The following is a 24,583-nucleotide window of genomic DNA, read 5'->3' on the forward strand; positions in this document are numbered from 1 at the left end:
CGTTGTCACACACATGAATCAGAGTTCCAGACAAACTGTGAGCAAAGGTGCTACGGACTGCCAGCAGCACGTGGCTTCCCTCTGGCTTCCAGAGAGCTTATGAGTCAGCAGCAGAGATGTGGAAACTGCAGAAATTGCGAGAGTGAGTGTGTGTGTGTGTGTTTGTGTGTGTGTGTGTGTGTGAGAGAGAGAGAGAGAGAGAGAGAGAGAGAGAGAGACTGATTTCTCAGTTCCTCCACCTCGGTTTGCGTTTTAAGGGTGTGACTGAAAAAAAGCTTGAGGGCAATTAAGTTCAATTCTTATAGATCACACAGGCAGAACAAGGCAAGTTGCACAGATGTATAGACATGTAGGTACACGTACACAGACAGACACACACAAACACACAGCAACACACACACACACACACACACACACACACACACACACACACACATGCCCATGCACGCACACGCAAACACACATCACATGAACAAATCAACAGATTAAGACACATTCATGTGTGTGTGTGTGTGTGTGGAGGGCCAAAAGGGGAGCAGAGAGAGGGCCAGGTGGACCTGGAGGTGGGGACTTACAGCTAGACGGAAACTGCCATATCAAGAGGATACACGGACAATAATCAGCAATGCAGCTGGACTGCATACCATTTGAATTATACACGCTTATCCACAGACAAACACACACACACACACACACACACTAAAACTATGAATTATACACGCTTATAAAAAGACACACACACACACACACTAAAACTATGAATTATACATGCTTATTCACAGACAAACACACACACACACTAAAACTATGAATTTTACACGCTTATCCACAGACAAACACACACACACACACACACACAAACACTGAAACTATGAATTATACACGCTTATCCACAGACACGGACACACGCAACCCTAAAACTATGAATTATACATGCATATCCACAGACAAACACACACACATACACACAAACACTGAAACTATGAATTATACACGCTCATCCACAGACAAACACACACACACACACACACACACAAACACTGAAACTATGAATTATACACGCTTATCCACAGACACGGACACACGCAACACTAAAACTATGAATTATACATGCATATCCACAGACAAACACACACAAACACTGAAACTATGAATTATACACGCTCATCCACAGACAAACACACACACACATAAACACTGAAATTATGAATTATACACGCTTATCCACAGACACACATACACAAACACTAAAACTATGAATTATACACACTTATCCACAAACACACACACAAACACTAAAACTATGAATTATACACAATTATCTACAGACACACACATGCACACACACACAAACACTAAATCTATGAATTATACACACTTATCCACAGACAAACACACACACACACACTAAAACTATGAATTATACACACTTATCCACAAACAAATACACAAAAAAGACTAATCACAACACAACCAAATGCACTCATAATTTAAACAATATAGTTTAATTCTGTGAAGTGGACATTTGAATAAATACGAGCGTGTAAAAATGTCAATATGGCAATACGGTATACCGCTATGAAACCTTTACTGTAATCTGACGCATGAATAAATACCTTTTTTCTGTATATTTCTATTTGCATATTTTATTTATGGATCTGAGGGGCATATTATACCAAGCCAGTAGTTCTGTCCCACTTCTGGCTGAAAAATTAATAGAGACATATTATATTGTGTATATTAAAAATTCCATCCTGCATCAAATCAGCTCAATAATCTGTTTACGACTTCTACTAATACATCACACAGTATCTGCACCATTATAATATATTTACAAGTATTCAATAACAAAATAACGACTCCTCATTAGTAACAGAAACAGATGACAGATGTGATAATGCTTAATATCTTTTCCCCTCCACGGGGATAACAAACATTTGACAAATGAATCTAGCACCTCCCCTTCAGCAATGTAAGCCAAAAGTGCAGAGAAAGTTGTCTAACAAGCTGGTTGATTGATCCTGTCCCTCACTGACAAAAATGACATGTTACATGTATTCTTATTTTTATACCTACTGATTTGTATACTTACGGCCACTAGTTACACAAGATAAAAATAAGCATATTAAACATGTGGTTTTTTTCAGTGTACATGCTGTGCATGTGACAGAATTCAGGAACACAAACATTAGTGTTGTTGAGCTTATTCATTTACTAGTACAGATGAAACACTGTACTATGCCAAGGCCAACAATTATCACCACAGCAAAGCGCTGACTGTTTCTGTTAGTAAATAATGATGATTAAGATTGGATATACTGCACTTTTATTCATGTGAATCTGAATAATGCTAAATAGCATCAAAAAAATAGTTCATTTCAGATTGCAATTAAACGCCAGGCTTAAGTATCTATTAATGCCAGAGTTCTTATAAATGAAGATTTACAGAGACCATCTACACAAAATATTGCTGTGTTGTGTTAATGGGACTGATCTGCGAACAGTGTCCATTCATGTTGTCTGTGTTGTGTTACTGTCTGACAGCTAGTCTGGAGGTGAACCGCCTTCCCTTGACACAGAAACACCTCAATCTATGCCTCAAATAATCTTCTTAGCACACACACACATACACATTCAAATGACATACACTCTCTACATGTCATTCACTGAAGTCTATTACATGTTCCCTGAAAAGACTAAAGGCTTGGTCCCAGGCACACTTGCTAGAAAAATAAGGGCCCTATGACAGACAATAAATCTGGCCCCTGCTTGGTCCTATGAATCAGCATTCCATGGAATACAGCTTTTGGGTCCGTTGAGGTTTGGTGTTCCTCTACTTGGTCTCACAGCCTTTGTCCATACCCTCTGAGTAACCTTGTCTCTCAGTGGGTGAAAAGTTTGAATGCGCTCCGACACATGCACCTGAGTGTGTGTGCCAGTGTTTTCTTTGTGTGTGTGTGTGTGTGTGTGTGTGTGTGTGTGTGTGTGTGTGTGTGTGTGTGTGTGTGTGTGTGTGAGTGGGTGTTCATGCTTGTTCTAGGTCATATTCGATCTTCGGGCTTTGTCCACACATGTTTCTCAGTTTCTCACTGTGTTAAAACTCAAGTTTAAATGACCATGACACTTGAGTGTGTGTGCCAGTGTTTTCTCTGTGTGAGTGTGTGTGTCATGCCAAATCTAGGTCGTATTCGACCTCCAGGCTTTCTGCGCAGCCTCCGAGTCCCATATCTCTCAGTGTAGCCAGCAGCTGCAGCAGTAGTGGCCAGGGAAGTGTGGTGGTGCGGCGTCGCGTCCCACTGTCCGCCCACCGCTTCAGCATGTCGTAGTGGGCGTCTTTGCAGGACAAAGGGTTGTCCCGTCTTGCCCTCTCGATATCCTGGTCTTTCACGCCAAGCAGACGGACCATCTCAATGACCCGCGCCACAGGGACCTCCTCCAGAATTGAGTAGATGAATTTGCTGGCTATGGTGGAGATGGACAAAGACAAGCATCCAATGACCGCGCCACAGGGTCTCCTCCAGAATTGAGTAGATGAATTTGCTGGCTATGGTGGAGATGGACAAAGACAAGAATGGAGAGAGAGAAACAGAGAGAGAGAGATGGAGCGAGAGAAAAAGTTGAGAATAGATTAAGAGTGGACCAGGAACAAAAAAAGGAGGGCCAGAGAGAGAAGAGGAAAATGATGAACAGACATTCTTAAGTGAGTTTTGAGAAATGGTGACAACAGGAAGACACACACACACACACACACACACACACACACACACACACACACACACACACACACACACAGAGTATGAAACTGAAAAGTATACAGATGTTTATAGTACACTTATGAATACACTTACAGACATACACAATCAACCCTAAAAGACACACCCACAGACACACTTCCACATACTTACTATTAATCTCTCGTGGTACACAGTCAGGTAATGCAGTCTGCGTTTCATTGGGCACTTGAATTGAGAAGGGAACACCCTCATTGTGGTCATTCCTAATGTGGCTCTCTGGGGTGGTCACTATAAGGAAAGACTGAAGAAAGAAACGTCAACTAAGCATCTTTCCATAAACATCCAATATGTAAAACACACCATGTCTGTACCACATGTTACAGTAAAACAACTCTGATAGAAAATCATCTGTGGCATCAAGGACAGAAATAAAATATTTGGTGTATTTTTACCTCTGTGGAATCGAGTGACTCACAAGGGGAGCCAGGAGGTTCTGAGGTAACTGGAGATTTTCCTTGGAGTTTCTCCCGCATCAGTCTGTGTTTGATGGCCTTGTAGCTCAACATACCTAGAGCTGTTAGCAGAGCAGTTGCTATGATAGTGAATGGAACTGCCACTATCAGAGACCAGTCTGTAAAGAACAAACATGCCAAGGATTAGAACACCACAAGGGCTCTCTCTGGTGACATGCTGACTCTCACATCATCCTTCTGTGGCTGCATTTGAGATTATCATTTAACATCATAAAGAGATCCTTGTCTTGTCTTTATTCTGTCACAATACAGTAAGATGAAGACACACACACACACACACACACACACACACACACACACACACACACACACACACACACACACACAACATTACTCTCTTTACTAGCTCTCTTTCTCTTTCTCTTTCTCTCTCTCTCTCTCTCTCTCTCTCTCTTGCACTTTTGCACTCACAGGTAAACACCCTGTACAACAAATTGCGAGTGAACAAATACCTTGATTGCCAGGACCAGGACATTTCTCCCGTTGGCCACAATGGTCAGTGCGACATAAGTCGGAAATCTTGCTACACCTAGAGTAACACAGAGGAAAAAGGGGACAGCTCTGTTCAGATTCACAATCAGTGTGTGTACACTGCATAAAAGTAGAAACCACCCCAAAACACATGCGAACGCAACTAAACTGGGTCTAAGTTGTGTTTAAACGTCCTTATACAAACACGACAGTAGCAACTGCCAATAAAGCAACTGCCAATAGAAAATAGCTGGAACAAAGGAAACATTTTTGCAATCACAGCAAAACCATGTGAGCTTAAAACATGATGAAATAGCTGATGAAATCTCAGATGTTTTTGTAAAGTCTGCAAGGTTTTTGATATGACATTTTGCCATCTACATATTTTCCAGGTGAATTGCTAGATTGCTAACAGAGGAGGAAATATAATAAATGAGAGCAGTTGTGATGTAGACATGCCTTTCTTATTTGGCAGTGCTGCATGACTATTTCCTTTCTATGGCCACGACAGACAGGGAAGGGAACTGTCCTAGTCCCATTGACATATCTTATTTCAAAGCCAAATACAGATTACCTGTGGCATGACCCCTTTAATGCAAATGTCCATCCGGACAAGGAATTATGAGTGGAAAGGTTTGAAATATAATAAGAATAATTAATAACCACTTTATTTTGCATTTACACAGTGTGTTATGTATCTGTGTGTGTGTGTGTGTGTGTGTGTGTGTGTGTGTGTGTGTGTGTGTGTGTGTGTGTGTGTGTGTAGAAGTTTGAATACCCAACACATGTAATGTTGCATACTGTGGTACTTACTGAAATGTACAGGTTTTTGTGGAATTCTCACGATGATGGAGGTATTTACAATCGCATACTCTGTTCTGCTCTGGTTTACCTGTGAGAAAAACAATTAACAGATGAATTGTAAGCTAAATGGCTCATTGTCAATCGATCATAACTGAGTGCATCTCTCTCTGTCTTTCTCTCTCAATCTCTTTCTATCTTAATCATTCACATATAAATATACAAACAAACAGACACAGACATACACATACTTACATGCTTTTATTTCTCTCTCTCCATCACCACATTTCGTGCACCTAACGCACTGATGGTCTAGTTTGGTAATACTCTTTTTGTAGTAGCCTTCCTTGCATTCACAGATTCTGTTTGTCTTGTAGTCACATTTGGTGATTTCCACTTCATTGTCTGAAAGGTACAGACACAGAGAGAGTCAGTGAAAGGGCAAAACTAACTCCAGCAACTACAGCAGAGCATCACCAGGCAAAGCTAAGGCTCCATCTAATAAGATCGACAGTGATCATCTCCCAGCTTACACTGATGCTGTCAGGTCAGGACCAGTTGGATGAGATCACCCACATCTGGGTCAAATCTAGTTAAGATGACCCCCAACATCAATGGATGGGTTGTACCCAGTCCAGCTTGGTTAATAGCTGCAGAAACGCTTGGACTTCATATTTTGCACCTACCCAAATTAAACTTACTAAATAGCTACAGAAATGCTGACCCTTATGTTTCATTCACAGCAACCCAAATGAAAATATGGCAATACAGAGGATCATTTCACACTGTTTAGTGCAGCAGCTGCAACTGAACACCGTGCAGTGAATGGCAGCACCCTCTCTGTGTGGGGCAGAGCTGCAGTCATGGACTGTGAGGCTAGTGGCCCTACTCGCTCACCTTTACATCTGTTGCATTTGAAGCAATTGGGACTGGAGTTAGCTGTATGTATGTATGAATATCCATCTATACACTGTTGGCATCTGGTAGCCTTGCCTGGACCATCACACTCCTTGTCCAGTTTGAAACCTTTAAGAGAACAGAAATGAACAGTTAAATCACCCGCACACTGGTTGACTCTTTCACTCAAATCTATAAATTAGCAGCATACCGAGTTAATTTGGTTACGTGTATTTTCAAGTATATTTTGGCCTTTTTGTCTTTATCCAGATAGGACAGAAAAGAGTGATAGCTAGCGAGAGATGGGATGGGATTGGGAAATGGCCCCTGGGTCAGATTCATTGGCCTCAATGAGCACTTCAGAGTCAAATGTAATATGAATGCTGCTTTTCCCACAGCTCCTCCTGTTATGTGTGTATTTATTACTGAGCAAATTAAAAATGTGGAGAGAAGGACTGTGCAATCGATTAATCCGGCAACAATGCTCCCAATTTGTCTTGAGTTATTAATCCATCACACCCCTTTGCTTTACAGTGGTAACTCTTGTTATTCTCTTTTTTGAACGTATTTCTATTTGTGTTTAGTTAAATTAAATTTTATTCACTGTTAACTCCTTAAAGCCTAGAAAATGGATGACGTTTTCAAAATTAATGTGTTTTCAAAATCAACTAGGAACCATGTTAATCATGATCTCAATATTGACCAAAATAACCATGATTATGATCTTTGCCATAAATGACTGGAAAGACATCATCATGGGCATACTATTAGCAGTTGCCCATCCTTGTACCAGATCAAAAGCCTTAATGTACTAATTTCATAATCCTGGACTGGAGACATTAGAGAGTGCATTCTTACCTGGATTACACTTGTTACAGCAGAACTGTTTGCTGGAGTGTAGGTACTCATCTAACTGACATTTGACCTCATGGCTGCTGTTGGTGGGGCTGGCTGGGGACTGGCTTGGCCAAGGCCCTGCAGAGTCCACCCCCCTTACAGCATGGGACTGCAGGACCAGGAGCTGGAGAACAGATGTAAAACAACTGTAAGCATTTGACACCAGATAACTGGAATTTGCCCGCCCCAAGTAGATATACAGATATAGTTAGTTGAGCCACAACAGAGGCTTTGCTTTTGATTGAACGTTGTCATTTGCGTGGCCTACTGCAAGGGTGTTAATGGTTTTAAAATTGGCAACAAGATAATAATAATAATAGTTCATGTCTCACCACAAAAATCAGAGAACACAGTCCAACGTTGTTTGTCCATGTTGACATCTGGCGACCTCTGCCCATCCTTATTCTGTCGGTTTCAATCCATCTAAACCAAAATGTAGACCGATTGGCAAAACATATGTTGTTCTACAAGAGCCACACAGTATTGTATTATAGCTATATTAGTTTCAACGTAAATGCCTTCACATTTTTCAACTGTCAAGCATCCTGATTTCCTGATTTAACAGCCGAAGCAAGCTATTTCGCAATAACACAAAAACGCAAGCGCAGTATATTCTATGTTCAACAAACATATTATACATATGATGGTCTAAGATTAAAATTACTTTAACTACTTTGACTTTAAGTTTGACTTTGACTCTTACTACATCTTGAGAAAGTTTAGCCTACAGTAGCCTACACTCAAAAAAATGAAATCTCACTATTGTTCATCTTAATAAATCCTCTTTCGTAGGATTTACAGAACAAAATTAGGTTTCTAAGGTGAAATTGAGTTAGTTGTGTTATTTCAAATCAATAATGCGTTTTTGCTGATTAACTTAACATGTTTGCATTGGATCTACACAACTTTCTTGAACAAAACGCATTAGATTAGGAAATTTGTCCCTCTATAGTTGCCGTAGCATTATTTCACAACTTATGAGGACCATGGTGAGGACTCCGCCAGAGACGGTTGAGAAAGCGAAGCTCCGCCATTTTTTCCTTGCTTACTCACGGAACATTTTTGGATCCTGTAATTGCAAGGTATGTATTTGTTGCTGTTCATAGTGTTTTTGTTTTGAGTTTAGCGAGTTTGTCGTAACAACAACTTAAATAATAATTTTAGTAGATCTTATAGTGTAGCTACATGTGTTACTAAACTCGAGCAGCTAGCTTCTAATGTTAGCTACTAAATCTGTCATGGTGGCTGGCGAGCTAAGTCATCTCAGGCTAGAATTCGATCATGTTTCCCAGTTTAGTTTTACTCCCTACTGAAGATAGACAGGGGTGGTGCCTTGATGGGGTTATTTCATATAAACCACAATTGAATGTTCATAGAAGTGCCAAGGTCAAGACAACTTCATGTATTTAACTGGTAAGATAAGATAGCAGCTATCGTTAGCCCCATACAAACCCTGCCTGGGTTTATGTGAATACTAATTGTTGGATCAGTATCGGAAAAGTTTAATGTTTAAACGTAACTGTTAGGTGCACCCCACTCTGTTTGACCAAATTATCCTTGTGTGTCATGAACAATTATGCAGGCTCTAAAGTCCATCAAGAAACATTTTAATCATTTTAATGTTCGTGTAGCAAACTCTGCCATTTTGCCTAGTCTCTCTGTAGCTGCTAACATTAGCCACGTGTAGCTGCAAAAATACTATAGTATTTTTGTATTGCTATCATAGGCTACTTGGCTCTCATCCGGCTTATATATCAGTTAAAGAAAGCAAATGGCAGTTTCTTGCATGGGAACTTGTCAATTTTAAGCACACACATTTGTTCTCAACCACTATATTCGGGAGGTAAATAATTTCACATTTGTCATGCTAGAAGCTGCCTACTCTTCAATGTTTGAATGATTTGTTAATCACAAACAAGTAACTAATTAAATCACAAACAAGCCAATCTAATTAAAGGTTATCTTCCTAGTTCAATTTTATAAAAATTCTCAATTGATTCTGTGATCTAATATTATTATAGTTTTACACATTTTAGTGTAAATTTGTTGAGTTTGATATACTTTCTCTTTCTCCCCACAGGTCTTTATGTGGCAGTGCAAAGAGCGCAAGACCGGAGTGTCATCAAGGTCTCATTTATTGAAGTATTACAGGTTAGCTCATGGTCACTTTGGTCACAGACACCCATGCCATATGCTAATTGTAATTCTTTCTGTATTTCCAAATGCTGGGTTGTATTGTTACTTGTTCTTCCTATCTCCTCTCCCCTCATAACGTTGTCAGAATGTCAGAACTCGACATCAACTGCTCCAGGCTGTCTGCTGTGTGTGCGTAGAAAGGGAGGAGATCATGGCTGCCATTGACCAGGTTAGTGAGAAATTGTTTTGTGCCTCCCACTTTGAAAACCTGTGATCCAATATTAGGCCATGAGCTACCGGACCTTACCATGCAACTGCTAACTTTTTTTGAAAGGTCTTACCTTGCTGACATGAATTTGAAAGTTAACATTGACATAGGGGTGTACTGCCTGTTTCAACCCCATGAATAGATTTACATTGAAGATCAGTGCGTTCCAAAAATCTCTTTTAACATTTAACATTGGGGGTTGCATGGTAAGGCATGTTAAACATTAAGATACTTCATTTGTAAATGTAAGTTGTATGTTCATTTCCCTATTTTGCAGAATCATACCATTGGCTTGTTGAGAACTTGCAACCTGAAAGCACTTGTGTACGAAGGCTCGGAGAAACTCATAAAGGAATACCTGGTAAGTGTAAGGGGGGGGGGGGGGGGGGGTTGGCACTCGCAATGATCATGCAAATGACCCAAGGGTGAAATTCACTCAGAACCATTGCTTTAATTTAAAGGAGATGGGAGATGTGAGGTTAATCCACTGAATTCAAACATATCTAAAGACATATACTTTTGTTTGAAAAGTCATCAATTAAATGTATTTTTTTTGGTCTGTGGTAAAGGACGCTGACTGATGCCCAGAGCCAGATGGAGAAAACCACCATCGGGATCTTTGCAATCAAACATGAGGGTGCCAATGCCTCCACTAGAAGATGTAGACATTATAGTTGAATCACTAACAATGTAACAAAACTAAACATGCCGTGTTTAGCAGAGATATTTTTCTGTTCATTGCATTTCTATTTTACTAAAAAATGTCCCTGATGGTTTGATGAGAATGGAGCTAAATAAATGCAAATTTGTTTTGAAGACCGTGTGTCTGTTTGCTATTTGAACACATTTGTTCAATTTTATTTAGAAATGTTATGCAGAACAAATTCAACTTGTTTACCTTGGATCTACTTAAGAACTTTGTTTTTTGGATGAGTTTACTTAAGAAAGTTTTGTCAAGTGTGGTTCCACGTAACTGTATCACTTAAACTTAAATTAATATGGCTGTGTGCTAGATATCTTTTTAACTTAAATTATTTGAACCTAACAATGTGACTTTGATTGAACAGGACAGTATTAAGTTGAGTCAATGTAAGAATGCTGAATTAATTGAACATAACAGCATTAAGTTGGTTGAACACAGCCATATTAAGTTGGTTCAATGTAAGAATACTAAATAAAAATAAAGGAATTCAATTACTTACCATCTACTTTATTCACTCTTGTTCAGTTAATGTTATTTATTTGAGTCAATTGAAAAGAATATAGTATCTTTAGAGTTATTTAATACAGTTTCGTGGAACCACTTGACAAAACATTTTTAATTAAATCCAACAAGATATTTTTTTGAGTGTAGTTAATTTTACTTTCGAATTCGATATCAGGTTACACCCACACAAACCACATCAAGATATAGACTTGTATCTCTACTCCCACAGAAAAGAGGTGAACATATAGAAAATTACCTTAACAAACTGTAGAACAGATCGATTGTTGTAGCGATTGTTGTTATAAATTCTTATCTTAAATGTGACCTATGTTTCTTAAGAAAAAGCAGGTCACACGACGGCACGGGCGTCCAGCTCAATTCCTCTAAGCAGCAGAAGCGGAGTGTGGGGGTGTGCGTAAACGGGAAACGGGCAGGGCATATCGACGGATTCTCGCCAACACAGACTAACACAACAGGGAAGAAATTAAAATGGCATGTTTACTCCACAACACCACAAGCAGCGCGGTAAGGGTAGGCTAAGCATATGGTTAATGTATAGGCTAACAGTTACACATTCTCTCGATAGCCTACGCATTTCCTTTCACACCCCCTACGTTTGTTTTTATCAATTAGGCCTATCGTTATTATCGTTACACCATTTCGAATAGCATATTAAAAACATGTTATAACCAACAAGGACATTTGTTATTGCACTGTAGCATACATTAAATGTGTGTAAACCATTTATCCAATTAAGGGGACATTTACTGCAGTCTCAGGTAAACCGAGAAACAGAGGCATTCTTCCTGAATATTACTTTTTGACGTTTTTCCTGTCATAATTTACAAAACAACATTTTTCAGATCTGTGATTCTGACAGAAATGTGAAGAGATAAATAGATAGATAGTGTGGTCTATCCACCCTAAGCCAAATGTTGTCTTTTAGGACAGTCAAAAGTAAACAATTAAAATATATAAATGGATGAATGAGCTTAACAAAAGTGCGCTGGGGCCCTTTCTCCACTGAAAGGAGCAACTGATATTCTGGCTGGCATTCAAAATTACACCTCACATATTGATGGAGTGTACTGATAGGGAACGAAGGAGTGCGTGCACATCACAAGAGTGCAGGTGCTGGACCAAATACCGGTAAGTAACTGAGAAGAAATAATAAAGGTCCGCACACTGATTAAAGCTCCCAAACGTGGATTTATTTAGCACAACGTTTTGGACATGTTGTCCTTCATCAAAATTGCACTTTTGATGAAGGACATGTCCGAAAAGTCGTGCTAAATAAATCCACGTTTGGAGCTTAGGGGACTGTATTCTCTTTGCGCTGTTTCTGACTGACTAAAAGAAGGCTTAATTTGATCAAATTGTCCCATTAAAGTGCTTCTGTGCTGATACCTTCAGGCTTCACTACACCCGGCTGCCCATGCTGAGAAAACCAGTGAGGTGATGTCAACAACTTCCTTCATCTGAAAAACCACATCCCCTCACGAGTCAACTCACGGCTTTTTCTTAGTAAGCTTTGCTGACAGAAGAACAAGAAAAAAGGGGAGAAAGACGAAGAAGTAGAAGAAAAAGAAAAGTAGAAGACTGAGAAAAATATGAGTTGTAATGACTTTGGTGTTGAATATAATGAATGAGAAGAAGAAGAGCATGAAGATGATGATGGTGAAGATGGGAATTTGGTGATATATAGTTGTGCTCTCATTCTCTGTTAATTGGCATAATAACCTCCTTATAGTAGCATCACCGAGGGTCTGCACCATTAAAGGGTGTGGTTACGCTGACAGTGGAGGGTTGGGTCACAGCATGACCACATGTTATTTCTCAGAGTGAAGCAGCAGCTCTCAGCCTGAAACCTTTTATATATATATATATATATATATATATACATATATATATATATAATGCTGCAGAGATGATTCTGGAGGGCCGTTAGTTGATTTGAGTCTGATCTTAAATGAAAATGAGTCACCTGACTAGAAGTTTGCTAGTTGATAGTGAGTCAGGCCATTTGCGGGACATCGAGGGGAGAGGGTCGCATGAGGGGATGGCTGCTCAGTGAAAATTCAGGTCAAGCCACAAAAGAAGAAGAAGAAAGAAGCAGTTCACAGCGCTTATAATTTTGGGTTGTCTTAGACAGAGACAGTGGCAGAGAAAGAGAGAGGGAGAGAGAGAGACCAAACAAAAAAAAGATACGCCAGTCCTTAAGAACCCTGCTGACGACGCACTATAGCCCGTTTTTTGTTTATCTCGCTTTATCTGAGCGCCACTGGCAAATACTGTCACCTCCCTTAACCCACATGACAGCTAACAGCAAGTTACCAAATGAGTGATCACCATTTTGAAGTTGTTCTGCATTTGAGTCAGATGCTTAAGGAGAAACAAGACCCTCGGTTAGTGTAGAAGGTAACACAAATGTAGTGGGGGGGGCAGTACCACTCTAGACTGTTTTGGAACGTTTAGGCTCAATAATCAGTTAAGAGTCAAAATATAGAGAGCCTGGGCCGCTCATGGAAACAGTCTGGGGGAGGTGAAGTGGAGCTTGGAGGGCGCTTGCTTAGGTGCACTGTAGACATAGTAGAGATCAGTGGGGTCCCGGGGAGCTTTTGAGAGTTCATAAATGACTCATCACTTGACATTTCTGATAAAGGAGTAAAATGTGACTGCGAGATAGCTCCAACTGTCATACCTACTCAATCTCACTCAGGGGTCTGGATGATCTGCTCTCGCCTGTGATTCTCTTCTTTGGCTGCACACAGGGTAAGGCCTGGGTTCCTCTCTCTTCCCTGGGGCTCCAGAAGGCTCTGGGACCTCCTTTCAGACTGTTTTGATTATCACACTGATTGTGGGTGTCTTGCTATTTCTTTGGTATGATAAAACTGAGGAGACCCCTTACATGATGGTCACATTTTGTTCAAGTGGTATGAATTTATATGAATTTAATTTAATTCACAGAGAGCACAGATAGCCCTTACATGTGATGTAAGCCACTTTGGACAAAAGTGACCCGACAGACAACGTGTGAAATGTGTGTAGACATTGGTGCCAATGTCTATACAAGTCAGTTTTTGTACTGATGAATGGGCTGTGCTTAGCTAATAGCTTAGCTGCTTCTGATCAGGCTGGATGATTTCTGTTGGATGTGTTGGAGAAACTACGTAAAAAAAACGAATACCAAAATGCATTGTAATTGGTGTCTTCCCTGCTCTTGGATGTGGGAAGACACAGTGTGTCTTAAGACGGATGGTGATTGCTGATAGTGTACCTATAAGGACTGAGCACTAAATCTTGGTCCTGTGAAGCTGTGCCCGGCACCTGGTGTTGAAGAGGTAACTTTGGAGGGGTGAAGACCCAAAGGTCCAAAGGTAGCACAGTCCTTTCAAACAGAGATCAGATGAGTGATACGATTTCTCTCTGTATTTCTATCCAAGTTGAATCCCCCCTCTCTCTCTCTCCATCCTGCTCCCCCTTTTTCTGCCTCACTCGCCCGTTCTCAGATGAGGGTCTTCTGGATTACTGTTCTCCTGTGGAACCTCAATCTCCCCTTCCTCCACTCACTCACTTGTGATGAGCGCAAAAAGTATCAATGGCCTTCTGGATCTCCCAACAAGTGCTGCAACAAATGCAAACCAGGTAAGTCTGAGAGCCCATTGTGGAAGACTGTTCTCAAGCTGTATCTCACAAGATTTGCAAAGTTGTGATCTTTTTTTTCAGTACCGGATTGTCACCCAAAGCATCGTCTCAGAATGACACACATGACACAAAACGATACTTACTGAATTTGATTTTTCATTTATAGAATATGAGCTGGTGTGGCAATGGAATGATTTAGAAATGATTGTTCACCCAGTGGCTTATGGTCTAAGTTTGTTGCACATTTCTTATTTACCAGCAATGTTTCACAAAACTGGTGCTCAGAATAGATATGTCGTTTTATACCTCATATCATTCTGTTTAAGTTTATTTGATTATTGTATGTGTCATGTGCTCATGTGTCTGCTTGCGTGCATGTGTGTGTTTGTGCACACTTGTGTGTGTACGTTTGCAGGTGCACAGACACTTGTAAATGTATTTATGTGTGTACATCTGTGTAGGTGAGATCATGGCAGCTAGATGCCACGAAGGGTCCGTAAAAACAGAATGCAAGCCGTGCAGCAAAGGAATGTATATCAGTGTGTACAATGCCTTGTCGCGTTGCGATGCATGCCAGACTTGCGGACTTGGTAAGTCTCTTTCTGTCTTACTCTCTCACTCTTAGCTCTGTGCTGTCTTTATAATATTACCTACAGTACCAAAAATGTGTCTGCTTTGCTATTCGAACTTTAGTATGTCTTAGTAAGTACTGTACTCTTCATACACTACAGATTATTCATACAGTGTATTGGTGTGAGAATAAAACTGATATCCAGATTAAACGTGATGACAACCAGACAGAAATGAGTGTCTGAAGTAAAGGTCAGATAGATGAGGGGCTTTCCCATTGGTGGGTTCCAGGCATAGGGGGCTCAGTACTGTCCTTATAACTGACTCACATGCTTAAACACACACACATGCACACATTCACACATTATCTCTCACTTTCTCTCATGCCTCTCTCACACATGTGCATGTGCACAAAAACAAACAGAGAGAGAGAGAGATAGAGAGAGATAGAGAGAGAGAGAGAGACACACACACACACACACAGACACACACACACAAACACACACACAAACATGTATACACATTATCTGGCACTTTCTCAAATATCTCTAATACACTGAAATGCCACCTCAGCCTGTTGGTCTGGGAGTATGTAGATGTGCAGGTGTGTGTGTGTGTGTGTGTGTGTGTGTGTGTGACAACGTTTCTCTCACACTAACTGATTGTCCGATGTGTGTCTTTTATAGGCCAGGAGGAGCTCAAACCTTGCACTACATCGACAAACACTGTGTGTCGCTGCATGCCGGGTCACAGGTGCATAGATGCTGACTGCTCATATTGTGTAGAAGAGAGACCAAAAGTAACAACTACAACTATAACTACCCCCCCAACAACTACAACCGTGTCAACAACTACAGATGTCAAACAACCAGAATGGACAACTCTCACCAAAGAGCCAGATGGTAGAGTTTCAGTTTAAGTTTAGCATTTAAGTCTTTATAACAGCTTAACAAGTTAAAGGCAAGTTAAATGTATCTATTCCAGACCATCCTCATTCTCTCTCTTTCTTTCTCATTGGTGGGGCATACCTTTTTTGAAGTATTACAAATCTTTTGACGTTTTTGAAAAACATAAGACATAAGGAGAGCTGTGATGTCAGTTGCGGTGAATGGTGGTCTCATAGTTCAGTTTCGAATTGTTTGAGTCACTGATAACAGTTTCTGATCAATGATGAATTGAAGGATGTTGAGTCAAAGTCTCGCCCTCTCTCTCTCTTTCTGTCTGTCTGTCTTCCTTATTTGTTCTGTTTCAGATGCAGCAGTGCTTCTTCCAGTGGTGTTGATAGTCTGCGTGTGCATTCTCCTCCTCATCATTGCCACTCAGCTCAGAAAGCTGGAGCCACTTGGTTGCTGCACATTTGATGGTTTGTGCTTCCACAACATCTACAATGTTTTATATATATGTATATACAGTATGTATGTAGTGGTTGCCAAGTAACAACACAATCTTGGTGTGGCACAGTAATACTGATGTAATGCAACTGCAGGTGGAAGTTTGCAGACTCTTTTACAATGGCTTCTAAGGCAACTCACCAAGATTAGATGGATCTATCCATTTTATAATGTTGATTTTGCTCAACAGATTCGTCATCAAAGGACACACAGAGTACAGAAGAAGAGACTTTGCGCTTGCCTGAAGTGTGTACAGACCTCCAGGAAGTATGGATAAAAGATGGATCCGATCATCTCAATGGACAAGTGACAGAGGGAATTTTGTGTTGAACATAAACATTGAATTATATTCTAATACACACACACACACACACACACACACATACACAGAGACAGACACACTTGCACGCACGCACGCATACACTCATGCGCACATGCAAATGTAAATGTAAAATGTAATGTAAAATGATAAGTTAAAGGTTATCCTGTATCTGTTTTCTTTCAATTGTGACACTGTCTTCAGAATGTCAATTCATTTCTGACATTTGCACTAAGTTCTCTTCACGGTAGTACAATTGCATACCAATTTGTGACCTTTTTTCCGGTGTATAATTCAACCATTGCTTTGTGAATTCCTTTCAAATGAATGGCCCTACAGAAACAATGTTTTCAATTTAAAAAATATATTATATGCCCATAGACTATCTTCAGATGCTCAGATGATCAACAAACTATCTGTTGACACTCTGTTAACTGCAATCTATGGTTAGGGGATAGGGGTTGGATTTGGTTAAGATGATGTTCAGTACTGTAATTGTTCAACAATATTTTTACATACGGAACTTGAATGTCAATAGATGATCTCTGAAGTCTCTGTGGGTTGACTATCCAAGTCAAAGTGTTCAATCAAAGTGTTACCTAATTGTATTATAGCTACACTATATCAAGCCCTTGGTGATCTAAGAATGCCAGTGGTAAACAGAGGACAAAGAATATGTTACCTCACCAAGGATAGGTTCGGAACTAATGAACAGACATAATAATCAATAGCAATAGTTCAGATAAAGCTAGCAGTTTGGGGTATAGCTTAATGAAAGAGTCCGTTTTAGGGCCAAGAGTATGTAAATTATGGCCCCGGCTGTGGCGCAACTGGCTGGGGCACCTGCACCGTACACCGGCGACCTGGGTCGATTCCCGCCCCGTGGTCCTTTCCGGATCCCACCCCTGCTCTCTCTCCCATTCACTTCCTGTCACTCTCCACTGTCCTATAATTAAAGGCATAAAAAGCCCAAAAAAATATTTTAAAAAAAAAGAGTATGTAAATTATATTTGCAAATGTCAAAATTGTGGCAACCGTAGTATAAAAGCGATAGAAGGGAAATAAGAGAATAACCTTGGCATGTATCTTTTCTGTTACCAGCTGCTGTCTCACATGTATTATACAAACAGTGATGTAAATAATAATGGTTAAATTGAAATAATCAATAAAATCTCATTAAAAGAAATCTCTTTATTAATTTATTGCACTTCCATATAAAGTACATAATAAGCTTAGCACGCTTCCTTAGATCCATAGAAACAAGCATATACTGGAATGGAACTATTGCCAACCTGTACAAGAACATCTGATCCATTACAGGCACCTGACTTTGAAGTCTCTTTACAGTGCTGTGAGAAATCTGGCAGATTGGCACTAAAACACAGAATAAATAAAGCAAACTTAATTTATGATATTATCATTTTACATCTCTAAAGGAATGACGAATGTGTTGTCCCTTATCTGGACAGAGATGTGTTAAAAACGTTGTGTTGCTTTCAACACATTCGTTTTAAGAGTGTAGTCCCTGCTGAAAACAACAGCCTGACCAGCTTAAGGTGGTTTGCTGGTTGACCAGCTTGTTTGACCACCCTATGATGGTTGACCAGCTACAGTAGACCAACACAACTCTTGCGAAAACATGGTTTACCCAGTTTACGATGGTGATTCAACTGGTTTTGCTAGTCATACCACCTCAAGCTGGTGGTTTTGCTGGTTGGTGTTGCTGGTCTACATTGCTGGTTAAACTGGCCGTGCCAGCTTATGTTGGTCATTCTAGCAAACCAGCATGACCATCTTACAGCAACAATGTCAAGCTTGTAGGTTGGTCACCAGCTGTATCCGACATGACAGGCAAATACCAGCAAGAGCTGGAAGAAAACCAGCAAAGACCAGATGAAACCAGATCAAACCAGCTACTGGTCTCTAGCTGTTTCCTTCAGCAGGGGTAACAAAGTGTAGACATTAGTCCTAGTGATGCCTGTGTTCTCCGACCATTGGACCTTATGTTAAAATCATCATCACATCAACAAAAACACAGGGCTTTCTGTATCAGACTGCAGAAGTATGTGATGGCCAGATGTGATGGTCCCTGAGTGATGTCAATTACGTGATTGGCAGAGAAGAGGCTATTCTGACACCGTCTAACTAACCCACTTGCCCACACCCTGTTAGTGAACATCTATTTTTAGTGAAGGAAGATAAATATCAGAGGAAATGACAAAAAAAGGTTGAGAGGAAATTGTAGGCGCACCAGTGAAATGTGTCTGATCCATGTGAGATCACTATCTCAGAGAGCATTAAAGGGACAGTTGGCAATAACAGGGTTTGGTTTTGTATACAGTAACTGTGAGCACCAGGTTAATGTTAGCTGTTTAGATCTCTCTGTAACTATCCCTCTGTTTATCTTTCTCTCTCTCTCTCTCTCTTTCTCTCTCTTTCTCTCTCTCTCTCTCTCTCTCTCTCTCTGCCTGTGTATATGCAGCTGTTTCTCTCTGTCCTCCTGCCCTCACTTCTTCCATCAGAGCTCTTCCTCTTTAGACATATGGCTCTCTTTCCCTTGCTCCTGAGAGGGAACAGAGGTCTCCTCCTCCCGGCTCATTTCTTCTGTGGACAGAGGGATGGGAGAAGGAGGAGAGTGAGTTTCACCTCCCTCAGGCATCGGGTTGTCATACTCTGCACAATCTCGCTCTTTCTCACGGCCACCTCCTCCACCTCCTCCTCCTCCTCCTTCTGCTCCCCCTAAGCCAAACTGATTCAGTAGGCTGACAAAGACGGTGCTTGGATGGTTTATGTAGAAAGGACCTAAGAGAGAGACAGGAAAATGACATAGAGAGGGGAGAGGGAAAAAGAAAAGATTACGTGAGATGAAAAAAGAGTGAAACAGACATAACAAAACAAAAAGATCATGAAGGGAGAGACACAGACAGACAGACAGACAGACAGACAGCGGAATGGTGAAGCAAATGCAGAAAACCGGACACAGAGAAAAAACAATGACAGAAAACCATAGACCATGAACCATATACTGTAAATTATGCTTGTTTTAAAGACATCATGTTTCAAATATGGCCATGAAACATTTTATTTCTCCATATAGCCAATGCTAAAACTAAACACATAAATATCACTTGCTACAGCTCTGACTTTACTTTTAATTAATAACTACTTTATGCTACTATATACTTTACTTAAAACTATGCAACCTTCACAAGTGCAAGGTTTCAGTCAGGCAAGACAGTCAAGATGAACGTCCAAATATGTGTCCAAATGATTTTGACAAACGTTTTTTTTATTAAATAATGCTGTATTTGAAATGAGTGAAATGATGGAAGATTAACCATAAGAGCAATAGAAATGGATTACAGATTCTAGACTACAGACTAGACTAGATGTTATTTGTGACCTTTTCAGTCTATCAATAGGAAACAGTATGCTATACCCAAAGCTCCTGGCTGAGATAAGGCAGGGCTGTTGCTGTAAATGGCTGATGGCAATGAATCAGAATGCGTCTCTTGGTAATCCACTGTTGCCACTGGCCCCTTGGGCTTGTGGAGTGTAGCTGCATTCATGGCTGCCTGTGAAAGACAAGCACAATTCAAAAACTTCCAAATCCACAGCAGATGGCATTATTATTATAATCATCATCATCATCATCATCATCATCATCATCGTTGTTGTTGTTCTAGTTTAATGTTTAGAGTATTTTCCTCCAAATGACACACTTACTTTATCACTGCCTGGAAAGCAACTCTTCAGCACTGAAAATGGGAGACCAACATATAGCTATGACTTTCACATTTCCCATGGTGCAGTTTGAGAAAAACACAATACAATACACACACACACACACACACACACACACACACACACACACACACACTATAGTATAAAATGTACAGTTAATAAATATAGTTGCTGCTCACATTGCTTAAGACAGGCTCCCTCTCCCTCTCTGTGACTGTACAATAAAGCAAACAGAAGGAGAAAGGCAAAGACTGCCATGCAAATCACCACCAGGGGCAACTGCCACTGCATAGCTGCATCCCCTGAAATGGAAAGACAAATGTTAGGAAGGAAATTGCTCTCTTACCCCAGAAACACAAGAATAAACTCACACTCACAGGCACACACACACACAGACACAGACATTTAAATTCTTTATTTGGATTAGAAGATAAGCATCATGGAATAATCCAAATTTGGCAGAAAGGTGTACAACAGTAGCCAATATCCCCCACACACACACACACACACACACACACACACACACACACACACACATACACACACACACCTGATGCCGGAGAAGATTGTGACAGGCAGATGGTGTCGTGGGTGGTGTTTCCTGGAGTCTGCACTTTACGACCCATAGCGGTACAGCTGAAAAAATACATTTGCAACACAGTCTTTAGTGCATGTGTGCGTGTGTGCGTGTGTGCGTGCGTGCGTGCGTGCGTGCGTGCGTGCGTGCGTGTGTCTGTGTCTGTCTGTGTGTGTTGTGTTTCCCATCTTCCACAACTGTGCCCTTGATCAAGGCACTTAACCCCAAGTTGCTCCGGGGAGAATATAATCCCTTGTAATATAATTGTCAGGTGTGAGTCACTTTGGATTACAAATTAATTCATGTAAATGCAGAAGTCCAGCTCACTTTCTGTGCTTCTCACAGCGTCCAGAAGTTGAACTTAAAAAAGAGCCCTTCTCACACGATGACTTGGTCGTCTTGGTGTTGTCTATACCACAAAAACACAGAGACCTGTTTATACACATATAAACTGAAGTCACATACACATACAAAATCACATGTTGTATTTGTCATTACCATGTATTTTTACTGTAGTTGGAGTAAATTCCTTTTCACAGCGTAAACAGATATCATCTGTGTCTTTCTTTGTGCATGTGAACCCAGCCTTGCAGCGACATCTCATGTTAGACTTGCTACTGCAAACTTCAACCACCTCCATGTTGAACTCTATCGCAGACACAGACACAGGCACAGACATACATACATGCAAAATACATACATACATACATACATACATTCATTCACATACACACACACACACACACAGAGAGAAGGAAAGAGAGAAACATAAAAATAGCAAATGATTCTTTCATTTGACTCATTTCCTGTGTTTCTTGCTTTCTTGCCTTAACCTAAGATTCTTAGAATTAGAAATGCTGCCCAATAAGAAAAACACACTATAATTAAGACAGGAAGAATGACTCATTTGTTACTTTATAATTCGGTAGAATTAGGGTGCTGGCCCTCTGCACAAACTACTTCTGCTATACCGTATATTCTCTTTTTCATTTAGCATCACATCATCGTAACGCAATAAGGCCCTTACTGAAGACTCATCGGCACACACTTGGTAGCACAGGCATAGAAATGTGTCTGCTGCATGGTACCAGTAATGTAGTGAACTGGTGACAGGTTGCTCATTTGAAACATGAGATTCTCAGTGCATCCTCTAAGATTTGCTTTTCTTCTTTTCGTGATAAGTGATAATCATCACAAAAGTGATACTTTTTGCACACGTTTAACAAATATAGAAAGTTCTTCTAGATAATCTGTCCCATCATGTCTTTTCATCTCACTAGTTAGCTTCGCTACAAGGTGCTCAGGATTTTGCTCAGGCGCTGTCTGCTAAATGACTAATAATGTAAATATTACTGGGCAACATGTTGTTGGCTTTTAGAGATGAAACAGAGGGTGTTGTGGAAGTTGATGTTACCGGGTTTGCAGTCCCTTCTGCAGGGGTGGCACTGATGTTCCTGGTTTTCCCTCTGGGTGTAAGTGGTGGGGGGGCATGGTGCACAGCTTAAACAGCTGGCTTGGTAAGATCCTGGCACACAGATGACAGTGAACAGAGTATGAGTTTATGTTGACATGCCTAGAATAGCATCTGAATTTGGGTAAAGAAACAGAATAGATGAGCTGAGATGAGAAGAGAGGAATGAGGAGGTGCGGAAGAGAGGGACATTGCACAGCACTGAATCAGACAGATCATTTGCTCAGATCAAGGCCCTGGGCCTATTTTCACTGTGAGCTAATTTTATTCACTTGCATCAAGTCATTTATTTTCCACTGAGGCAGTTATTTAAAAGCTCAGACCGGCAGCTCAAGAACAGCAGGTGGAAACACACATCTTCGCACCTGTGCAGTTAGCTCGGCAGACCACAGCGCACGCAAAGTGCTGACTGCATGGGGCACGAATAAGAGAGAGACGGGTGTGTGAGGAGAGAGAGAGAGAGAGCAAGCATAACAGGAAATCAGGGGTCAGAAGACGACGAGAATATGACACACATGCAGGTATGCTGGTGGAGGATGTGGTTATTCTTCTTCATAAGGGCACTGACTTTCCCATCCAGAGAGAGAGAGAGAGAGAGAGAGAGAGAGAGAGAGAGAGAGAGAGAGCAAGACAGAGATGGAGAGAGACAGGCAGACATACTGTACAAATGCTAAGAGAGAGATGAACATTGACACAGAAGGAAATGGGGGAAACAAAAGCAATAGAAATTTCCTGTGCAGTTTCCCAGAATCAAAAAGCACAGTGTCAGGTAAGCAGAACGCCCCCCACACTTATGGTATCTACATACACACAAACATAGCTTGCATGCATGTGTACATACATACAGTAAAAGAAAAGTTTCTGCCAAGCACACTAGAGGCGGGAAACCCACAAGGCTACCCAGTACCCATTCACCTGGTTCACAAACGTAACACCCGTCATGCTGAAAGGAGGGCACAAGAAGAGAGACAAGGTCTTACGCCAACAGAAATATCAGTTTTTCTCTGGTTATAACTAACTTAGTTGGCTAAAATGTGTGAAGAGTTAATGGAAAGAACAAGAGAAGTAGTAATAAGTGTCTGTACCAGGGGGAGAAGGAAAGTCCGGCGAGCCATCAGCATCAGCTGAACTGCAAAGAATAGACTCGCTCCCATGCTGACAACAAGAACAAGAAATAGAGACATCACAGGAATCTTTTAGACCTGTAGCCTGTTGCACTCACTATAAGCAATGTCATAGAAAAGTAATGCAACAGACAACAGACAGTAAAAAAACTCATCACTCCAATAAATGCAACAGAATCAGTGCTAAATATGCCTAAAATTTTACAGATTAGCAAGCACAAGATGAAAAATCTGCACTCTGATCTGTGCAAAAATATCTTTTCATTTATTCTATCTTTCGGTCATAGATCTCCAGAAACAACATATTAAAATTTTACATCATATTAGCAAAACTAATATCAACTAATACTGCAAAAACTACATTTCTTTAAAAAGCAGTAATCTCTGAATGAATGAGACAGAATTACACAATGAACTTGAGGTGACATTTTTGAATAAAAAAAAAAAATCATATTAGCCATACCTCAGCAACAGCCAGCTGCAGACTTTGTCATCAGATTTGTATAGGTGCGCCGGTTGTGTCTGCTGTTGGAACCTTCACGGCGTCTTGTTTCTCTTCCTTTCTCTTCCTCCTACTCGCCTTTGTTCTCTGCTGCGTCACTCTTTCCTCATCTGATGTTTATTTACCTTCTACCTGTCTGTTCTTCTCTCAGACACCCACCTGTCCACCTTTACACTGGTCCTGTTGACTGCTTTTTATTATTCATCAATGATGGAGACATGAAGGAAAGAATATACAGCACAGCTGTGACAGAACGCATAAGGTGTGGATAGAGGGGTGTGGGCGTGTGTGAGTGT

General features: G+C 40.6%; 3 protein-coding genes and 1 long non-coding RNA gene across 4 annotated transcripts; 2 read left to right on the plus strand and 2 right to left on the minus strand.

Moving 5' to 3' along the window:
• Positions 1 to 1,486: 1,486 nt before the first annotated feature.
• tnfrsf1a (tumor necrosis factor receptor superfamily, member 1a) lies at positions 1,487 to 11,633 on the minus strand. Its single transcript, XM_076280909.1, has 10 exons — positions 11,201 to 11,633; positions 7,666 to 7,756; positions 7,295 to 7,457; positions 6,437 to 6,565; positions 5,795 to 5,944; positions 5,552 to 5,630; positions 4,720 to 4,796; positions 4,187 to 4,365; positions 3,906 to 4,035; positions 1,487 to 3,462 (listed from the first exon to the last, which is right to left on the minus strand). The coding sequence occupies exons 2-10, from the start codon at positions 7,729 to 7,731 to the stop codon at positions 3,167 to 3,169; spliced, it is 1,269 nt and encodes a 422-aa protein (XP_076137024.1). The 5' UTR covers positions 7,732 to 7,756; positions 11,201 to 11,633; the 3' UTR covers positions 1,487 to 3,166.
• On the plus strand, positions 9,395 to 10,553 carry LOC143119417 (uncharacterized). The gene is made up of 4 exons (XR_012986294.1): positions 9,395 to 9,484; positions 9,615 to 9,698; positions 10,015 to 10,098; positions 10,307 to 10,553. It is a non-coding gene; the product is annotated as an uncharacterized LOC143119417 (long non-coding RNA).
• Positions 11,634 to 12,480: 847 nt separating the features above from the next.
• Positions 12,481 to 17,989, plus strand: LOC143119415 (uncharacterized). Its single transcript, XM_076280910.1, has 6 exons — positions 12,481 to 12,621; positions 14,454 to 14,589; positions 15,051 to 15,179; positions 15,846 to 16,061; positions 16,412 to 16,522; positions 16,741 to 17,989. Exons 1-6 carry the CDS (start codon positions 12,565 to 12,567, stop codon positions 16,878 to 16,880), a joined length of 789 nt encoding a protein of 262 aa, XP_076137025.1. The 5' UTR covers positions 12,481 to 12,564; the 3' UTR covers positions 16,881 to 17,989.
• Positions 17,990 to 18,040: 51 nt separating this feature from the next.
• On the minus strand, positions 18,041 to 24,260 carry LOC143119416 (uncharacterized). Its single transcript, XM_076280911.1, has 10 exons — positions 24,249 to 24,260; positions 23,747 to 23,816; positions 22,605 to 22,715; positions 21,689 to 21,838; positions 21,518 to 21,599; positions 21,164 to 21,249; positions 20,793 to 20,915; positions 20,596 to 20,627; positions 20,309 to 20,444; positions 18,041 to 19,671 (listed from the first exon to the last, which is right to left on the minus strand). The coding sequence occupies exons 4-10, from the start codon at positions 21,828 to 21,830 to the stop codon at positions 19,388 to 19,390; spliced, it is 885 nt and encodes a 294-aa protein (XP_076137026.1). The 5' UTR covers positions 21,831 to 21,838; positions 22,605 to 22,715; positions 23,747 to 23,816; positions 24,249 to 24,260; the 3' UTR covers positions 18,041 to 19,387.
• Between the last annotated feature and the right edge of the window lie 323 nt (positions 24,261 to 24,583).

Source organism: Alosa pseudoharengus, unplaced genomic scaffold (genome assembly GCF_046254945.1).
Source record: "Alosa pseudoharengus isolate Yale_2024_CS ecotype anadromous, Long Island Sound unplaced genomic scaffold, YU_APseudo_1.1 YU_APseudo_1.1_scf_12, whole genome shotgun sequence".
Lineage (NCBI taxonomy): Eukaryota > Metazoa > Chordata > Actinopteri > Clupeiformes > Clupeidae > Alosa > Alosa pseudoharengus.